This window comes from Aegilops tauschii, chromosome 7 (genome assembly GCF_002575655.3).
Source record: "Aegilops tauschii subsp. strangulata cultivar AL8/78 chromosome 7, Aet v6.0, whole genome shotgun sequence".
In the NCBI taxonomy this organism is placed as follows: Eukaryota; Viridiplantae; Streptophyta; class Magnoliopsida; order Poales; family Poaceae; genus Aegilops; species Aegilops tauschii.
Genome location: NC_053041.3, coordinates 460554098 through 460562274, shown reverse-complemented (window position 1 = coordinate 460562274; position 8177 = coordinate 460554098). Strand labels below are relative to the sequence as shown.

Sequence of the window (8177 nt, the reverse complement as noted above, 5' to 3'; positions counted from 1 at the left end):
TGAAGATTGACAAACATAGCATTGGTCAATGATGCAATTCATGAAAGAATTAATAAGGGAAGAGAAGATTCATATGCAAATACACTATCTTAGACATCTTTTATGATTGTGAGCCCCCATTAAATATTATATGTCAAAATTATTGACGTTAGACAAGGAAGACAACGTAATGATTTATGTTTGTTCATATTCACATAGAAGTTATATTGTCATAGATCCTTCAACATGTGGTTCTTGCTCAATATCTTTGCTAGCCAAAATTCCGCACTAAGTAGAGATACTACTTGTGCATCCAAAAACCCTAAACCCAAACTCATATTTTGAGAGTCTACCATACCTACGTATGGATTGAGTAAGATCCTTCAACTAAGTTGTCATCGATGCAATAAGGCAATAAAAAATGCTTCTAAATGTGTTTGATCATTCAGTGTAAGAGAAAATTGAGCGTTGTATGAACTTGTGATGGCAAAGTAATAAAAGCGACGGACTGCATAATAAAGGTTGCTATCATAAGGGGCAATATAACGTGACGTTCTTTTGCATTAAGGGATTTGGCATACAAACCAAAAAGCGCATGGCAACCTCTGCTTCCCTCTGCAAAGGGCCTATCTTTTACCTTTATGTATTTACTTTTTATGCGAGAGTCAAAGTATTCTTCCCTATTCCATTTTATTTTCTCTTTTTGCAAGCATCATGTGATGAGGAAAGATCTAGGCACATATATCCAGTTGGATATGAGTGAGCATGCGTTATTATTGTTGACATGACCTTTGAGGTGAATACGTTGGGAGGCAAAACTATAAGCCCCTATCTTTATATGTGTCTGGTTGAAACTTTTTGCTCATGGGTATGCTGTGACTGTTAGCAATCATAGAAGATTAAATGATGGTTGAGTATGTGGACTTGCCAAAAGGCTCCGATACGAGACCCTTCCTGAAAATATGATGAATTGTAGTTGCAAAGTTTACTGAGAACATAGTTTGTTGGCTTTCAATAGAGTTTATGCTTTATACTTTGATGTTGTGATGAATTGTTACTTGTTCCTGAGAAGTTATATGATAAAAGTAATTTGATAAAAGTTTTATGATAAAGTTTGTTGCTGTTATGATAATAAGCATGATGCTACTATGTCTGTATTTTGTTCTTATCGACACCTCTCTCTCTAAGCATGTGGACATGTTTTTCGATATCGGTTTTTCGCTTGAGAACAAGTGAGGTCTAAGCTTGGGGGAGTTGATACATCCATTTGCATCATAATTTCCTACTTTTATTTATAATGTTTTTATGCATGATAATGTTTTATGGAGTAATTCTAAATGTCTTTTATCTCATAATATGCAAGGTTTACACAAAGAGGACGAATGTCGGCAACTGGAATTCTGGACCTGGAAAAGTTACGTCAGAGATACCTATTCTGCACATCTCCAAATGAGCTGAAAATTTACAGAGAATTATTTTAAAATATATAAAAAAATACTGGAGCAAATAACTACCGGAGGGGGCACTTGGTGACCACAAGACACCAGGGCGCGCCAAGCCCCCCAGGCGCGCCCTGGTGGGTTGTGGCCAGCTCAGCCCACCTCCGGTGCCCGTCTTCTGGTATATAAGTCATTTTGACCTAGAAAATAAATAAATAAAGGACTTTCGGGACGGAGCGCCGCCGTCTCGAGGCGGAACTTGGGCAGGAGCACTTTTGCCCTCCGGCAGAGCGATTCCGTCGGGGGAACTTCCCTCCCGGAGGGAGAAATCGAAGCCATCGTCATCACCAACAACCCTCTCATCTTTGGGAGGCCAATCTCCATCAACATCTTCAACAGCACCATCTCCTCTCAAACCATAGTTCATCTCTTGTGTTCAATCTTTGTACCGAAACTTCAGATTGGTAACTGTGGGTGACTAGTAGTGTTGATTACATCTTGTAGTTGATTACTATCTGGTTTATTTGGTGGAAGATTATATGTTCAGATCCATTATGCTATTTAATACCCCTCTGATCTTGATCATGAATATCATTTTGTGAGTAGTTACTTTAGTTCTTAAGGTCATGGGAGAAGTCATGTTGCAAGTAATCATGTGAACTTGATATGTGTTCGATATTTTGATGATATGTATGTTGTGATTCCCTTAGTGGTGTCATGTGAACGTCGACTGCATGGCACTTCACCATATTTGGGCCTAAGGGAATGCATTGTGGAGTAGTTATTAGATGATGGGTTGCTAGAGTGACAGAAGCTTAAACCCTAGTTTATGCGCTACTTCGTAAGGGACCGATTTGGATCCAAATGTTTAATGCTATGGTTAGATTTTATCTTAATACTTTTATCGTAGTTGCGGATTCTTGCGAAGGGGTTAATCATAAGTGGGAGGTTTGTTCAAGTAAGAACATCACCCAAGCACCGGTCCACCCACATATCAAAGTAGCGAACACAAATCAAACCAACATGATGAAAATGACTAGATGAAATTCCCGTGTGCCCTCAAGAACACTTTGCTTATTATAAGAGACCGGTTTGGCCTGTCCTTTGCCACAAAAGGATTGGGCTATCTTGCTGCACTTTATTTACCATCACCGTTACTTACTTGTTACAAAATTATCTTGCTATCAAATTACCTGTTACCGACTATTTCAGTGCTTGTAAAAAATATCTTGCTGAAAATCACTTGTCATTTCCTTCTGCTCCTCGTTGGGTTCGACACTCTTACTTATCGAAAGGACTACAATTGATCCCCTATACTTGTGGGTCATCACTGAGATAGGACACAACGTGTCCACCTTTTGACTTTGGGTGTCAGCGAGGCGCACCATCCCCAAGGTCATCAACAGTGACAACTGAGGACTCACCTACTCGGTGTGCTGCAACAGGAGCGTCATGTAGCAGCCAGCGCGGCATGGGCGAGCATGCCGCGCCTCATCGTGTCAGGCTGGTACGGACGACCCTCCCCTCTCTCCTCCATTCGTGCTGGACATGTGGCAACCCCTCGTTGGATAAGGGGAGGACCAAGTATAGTATAAATAGGAGGCAAATAAAATCTAGCAAAGGGGTCGAATCATTTGCAATCTACCATACACATTGTAGCTTGTTCGTCTAGAACACAACAATATCATCTATAGGCAGGAGTAGGGTATTACACCTAGATGGTGGCCCGAACCTAGTAGCTCCGGTGTGCTTTACTTTGTTTCATCTCTTTCCCGGACCTTTGACAGCCAAGGTAGCTTTTGTTCAGTCCCCGGCCGAACTCACAAGGGGTTGTTTGCACATACCCTAATGTCTGGTTCCTAGACACCGACAAAAACCCTATGTCATGCTTTATTGTATTGATTGTGGATAGGGTACAGACTACAGGTGATCTACCGCACGATCATACGAGAATGAATGTGTCCTCTACGGGCCTGGTACCTCGGTTTATATAGACACCGGGGTGCTTAGGTTTACAAATAAGTCGGTTGAATCTGGGGGTAAATGTGTCGTGGACTACCTCAAGATCTTGGAGTACACACAAAGTCTTCGGATCATTCCTTCCCGTCATTCTTGGACCAGACGAACGAGGCCCACCAAATGATGGGTTTAGGGGGCTCCTCGGCCCAGCCCAAAGGACCGGTGCCCGACGTGCCGACCACCCCCTAATCCAGGACTCAGTCAGTGATTCATCATTTTTATTTTTCCTTTAGTGGATGTTGTGGTGGTACCAGAGGCATGTGACATGCATTGGTGTCAATCTTAAAGAATTCTTCGGTCTTGATTGTAATTTTTCCTTCTTCTAGAAATAGAAATGAACTAATATATAGATAATCGAAATTGAAAAGAACTGTCTTTTCTATATACTTTCCCCGTTCTATTGCTACCGCGGGTCTTATGCAATCAGCTGATGTTCCTTTGTGTAAGAGCATCTCCAACAGGCGCCCAAAAAGAGCTACGCACACTAAAAATTCGTTTTTTTGGGCGCCCAACGGCTCCAGCAGAAGCTGTAGCGCTAAAAAGTTTTGGGCGCGCGCTGAAAAACGCTATCGCGCGCAGCATATTTTGGGCTCCGGATTGCGCGCGCTTCACAATTTGCACTGTCTGCCTTTTGGGCGCGTGTCTTTAGGCGTCTGCTAAAGCAATATTGGTCCCGGCGCACTAAAAGTGCTAAAATGGCGCGCTATAACTTTTATTGGGCGCGAGATTTTTGTGCGACCGTTGGAGATGCTCTAAAGGCTAACGTTCTGCTGTCTTTTCAGTTTTGTCAGATCAATGTATACGTGACTTCTACTACTATGATCTTTACTAGACACTTATTACCATGGAAAGAAAAACAGCAGGTTCAGCATAACAATTCAGAAGTACATAGTAATTCACAAACTACCGCCATCTACAGTTGGCGCACCGCCAAAATACGGCATGCCCCTCTGCCGCAGCATCAAAGCCTCCTCCGCCGTCGCCGCCCTCGCGTCGAACGCCCCCGTGTCACCGTCCTCCACCGGCAGGCCCTGTTTGAGCCGCCCGAGCCTGCGGGCGTGCAGCACCTGCGCCGCCACGACCGGCAGCCGCGCGGCCTCGTACTCGTCCATAGCGCGTGGCGGCGGCGTCTCCCCCCACCTCCCGAGGCACTCCCCGAGCACGCGGGCGTCGTGGACGGACATGTTGGTGCTCCGCAGCCCGTGCGGGGTGGTCGGGTGCGCCGCGTCGCCGACCAGCGCCACGCTACCGCCCGCCCACGGCAGCCGCGGCAGCGGGTCCGCGTCGTAGATCACGTTCACGAACGGTTCTGCTGTTTCCCTGATCAGCCGCGCCAGCTCCGGCGACCAGACGCGCTCGGCGTCGTCCTGCATCCCTGCGAGCGTGGCGTCGCTCACCTTCATCGTCACAGAGCTCCCCTGTTAATTAGTCACAACCCGACCGATCACCCAGTCCGTCAGAGAAACACGTCATCAGTGGTTAGCAACTGGACAAGCATACAAGGGATCGCCATTACCGTGAGCTCTGGCTCTGGGCCGTTGATGTACCAGAGCCAGTTGAGCCTGTTCCCGGGCAACTCGTAGAGCACGGCGTGAGTCTTTTCGGCCAGATCGAAGTACAGGCAGCTGCCGAGCTCTGGGTACGCTCTTCGGATGCCGGTGATGATATCAGAGCTTTCCTTCCCGGTGAAATCGAACACGCCTCGCCACGCGCAGTACCCGGAGTACCTGCACATTGGCCGCAAAAAACAAGAAAGGTGTCGTCCCTGATGAACTAATGTCCTAAGAACGAGCTGATCAACTACTGAAATGTGAGATTCTTATTCTTTGTTGTCTCCTAAATTGCTGCCAGATCATAGGTGCCGACGAAATTTGTAACTCACCTGAGCTTGAGGTCAGGGAGGAAGCGCCGTCGGATCGACGAAGTGCAGCCATCCGCTGCGACCAGCAAATCCCCGGCGACCTCCACCGTTTCGCCGGTTCCGAGCAGGCGAGCCGTCGCGACGACCCCGCCGCGTTTGCCACCATGGCCGTCCGTGTCCGAAACCTCGAACGAAAGGAACTGGTGGCCCCAGTGGACGGTCACCGCGGCCGGCAGAGCCTCGTGAAGCCGCCGGTGCAGCTCGCCCCAGTGCGCCGCGCGGAAGTTGAAGCCCTCGTCCCTCGTCAGAGTCCGCGCCGCCTTCGTCTCGCTGTCCGTTGCCATGTTCTGCGGCAGCAACAGGGGTACTCAACCTATGCCCGCAAGGAAAACAAAGAAGCCAAGCTGCGATAATAAAAAAGGAAAAGAAAAGGAAGAAGCCAAGCTTGCGATTTACCGGGGAGGACGGACGGGCTTACCAGGTCGACGGCGAGCGGCAGCGTGGCCGCGTCGAGACCCCACTCGGGGATCCAGCGGGCGAGGGTCTCCATAGACTGCGCATCCAGGCCCAGCCCGGCGCCCGTGCCGCCTCCGGCCGCCGGGCCCGCCGCCTTCTCCAACACCACCGCCTTCCACCCCGCCCCCGCCACCGCGTGCGCGCAGGCCAGGCCCGCCACGCTCCCTCCCACCACCACGACCACCCGCCCACCCATGTCAGGAGCCATCGTTTCTCCCAACTCCGCGGGGGCTTCTTATCGCTCACTGCTATCTGTACACGGCACCTGGCTACTAAAAGTATTCCATCTTGGCCGGCCCGCGCGCGCCTCCACGCGTCCCGCGTCGACGCCACACGCCCAGGATGGCGACGGCGCGCCACCGCGGCATGCCGCGGCGCGAATGCAACCTGCTGATCAGGACCCTCGCGAGGCGCGGCAGCTACGCCCGTGTCATGGCGGTCTACTACGACCTCCGCGGGCGCGGCCTCGTGGCGGACAGCTTCACCTACCCGTTCGTGTTCAGGGCCATCGGTGCCCTCAAGCTACCGGTCGAGGGACGCAAGGCGCACGCGGCGGCCCTGAAGACCGGTTTCCGGTGGGATGCCTACACCGCGAGCTCGCTCATGGACATGTACACGACGGTGGACCGCCCGGAAGTCGCGCGGAAGGTGTTCGATGAAATGCCGCAGAGGGCGCTGGTCGTGTGGAATATGATGATCAGGTGCTATGTCAGGCGCGGCCGAAACACAGAAGCGGTTGCTTTGGCTGAGGAGATGGAAAGGGGCGGTCTCACGCCCGATAGGGTCACGCTGTTGACCGCACTCACCGCGTGCTCCAGAGCCGGTGATCTGAGCTTAGGAAGGAGAATTCATGCCTACATGGATGGAGTCACTGGGTTCAGCCTCCCAGTTGCAAATGCACTGCTGGACATGTACATGAAGAATGGCTGCTTGGAAGAGGCGGTGAAGCTGTTCGAGAAAATGCCGTCGAGGAACATCATTTCTTGGACTATACTTGTGTCTGGATATGCCTTTGCCGGACAGGTGGACAAGGCGAGATTACTCTTCCACCAGTGCACAGAGAAGGATCTAATTATGTGGACTGCTATGATCAACGCGTATGCACAACATGGATGCTTCGTGGAGGCATTGTCGTTGTTTCGAGACATGCTAATGCATCAAGTTGAGCCAGACAGGTTCACTGTTGTCACTCTCCTGACATGCTGTGCCAATCTTGGCGCGCTCGATCAAGGTGAATGGATCCACCAGCTTGCTGAAGGTAAGAAGATGAAGCTTGATGCAGTTCTTGGCACGGCATTGATCGACATGTATGCCAAGTGTGGGCATGTAGAGAAGTCGGTGGAGGTCTTTGAACGAATGCAAGGCAGAGACACTACGGCTTGGACTGCCATTATCTGCGGCCTGGCCACAAATGGTCAGGCAGGTAGAGCCCTCGAATTGTTTGAGGGTATGGAGAAAAGCAATGCTAAGCCTGACAGCGTTACCTTCATTGGGGTGCTGAGTGCATGTTGCCATGGTGGCTTGGTTGATGAAGGGCGGAAACAGTTTCGTGCCATGAAGGAGGTTTATCGGATACGACCAAGAGTTGAACATTATAGTTGCCTTGTCAATCTTTTAGGTCGTGCTGGTCAACTTGATGAAGCTGAGAAGTTGATCAAGGATATACCAATTGACAAGGACGCTATGCCACTGTTTGGTGCACTCCTCACTGCTTGCAAGGCTCAAGGCAATGTCGAGATGAGCGAAAGGCTGACCAAACGAATAGGCAAGCAAGGCTACCAAATTCCTGATGTGGATTTGCTCATGTCTAATGTGTATGCAACTGCAAGTCGATGGGAGGATGTATTAAGAGTAAGGAGCAAGATGGCACACCCCAGTGTCAAGAAAAATGCAGGGTGCAGCTTGATCGAGGTGAAGGGATACTGAAAATGGCAGGTGGCACTTGCACATCTAGTGCTTCAACATAGGAATGGCTAAAACATCCATTAGTCTGAGTAATTTTTCCTTGTGATCCATTGATCTGAGTTCAGATCAATTTAGCTGTGGTGAGTCAGTTCGTTAATGTAACGCCCCAAGACCGACGCTCCAGAAGCCTTCCAGTTATTTCATTGTTGTCGTGTGATTTATTTGTTTGTTGCATTCATCATCGCATCATCCGCATTGCATCCGCATGTTTTCATAAAACTCGTGGTCCGTTCGTAGTTGCCGCTTCTTCATCGCCTCCGTTGACCTTTCGCAGTCCAGCCGTTCTTTTGTGGTCCGGCCGTTTGGCCCTTTCTGCACAGTGCACTGACCTCCTCGCGCACGTCCGAGATTTCCCCGAACCCGACCTGCTCAGTCATCACCGTTGGGTCCGGATTATC

General features: G+C 49.6%; 2 protein-coding genes across 2 annotated transcripts; one reads left to right on the top strand and one right to left on the bottom strand.

The window, feature by feature from the left end:
• Positions 1-4261: 4261 nt before the first annotated feature.
• Positions 4262-6022, bottom strand: LOC109770907 (uncharacterized). The gene is made up of 4 exons (XM_020329623.4): positions 5777-6022; positions 5320-5645; positions 4954-5164; positions 4262-4855 (listed from the first exon to the last, which is right to left on the bottom strand). Exons 1-4 carry the CDS (start codon positions 6020-6022, stop codon positions 4334-4336), a joined length of 1305 nt encoding a protein of 434 aa, XP_020185212.1. The 3' UTR covers positions 4262-4333.
• Positions 6023-6156: 134 nt separating this feature from the next.
• Positions 6157-7922, top strand: LOC109770906 (pentatricopeptide repeat-containing protein At1g31430). The gene has a single exon (XM_020329622.3). The coding sequence runs from the start codon at positions 6157-6159 to the stop codon at positions 7738-7740; it is 1584 nt and encodes a 527-aa protein (XP_020185211.1). The 3' UTR covers positions 7741-7922.
• The last annotated feature ends 255 nt before the right edge of the window (positions 7923-8177 follow it).

Bases quoted from the DNA above. Each gene is read 5' to 3' on its own strand.
- LOC109770907 (XM_020329623.4), bottom strand. From the start codon at position 6,022: ATGGCTCCTGACATGGGTGGGCGGGTGGTCGTGGTGGTGGGAGGGAGC. The intron at 5,646-5,776 runs GTAAGCCCGTCC...TTGCTGCCGCAG, and splicing joins TGCCGCTCGCCGTCGACCTG to AACATGGCAACGGACAGCGA. The intron at 5,165-5,319 runs GTGAGTTACAAA...GCCAATGTGCAG, and splicing joins CTCCCTGACCTCAAGCTCAG to GTACTCCGGGTACTGCGCGT.
- LOC109770906 (XM_020329622.3), top strand. From the start codon at position 6,157: ATGGCGACGGCGCGCCACCGCGGCATGCCGCGGCGCGAATGCAACCTG.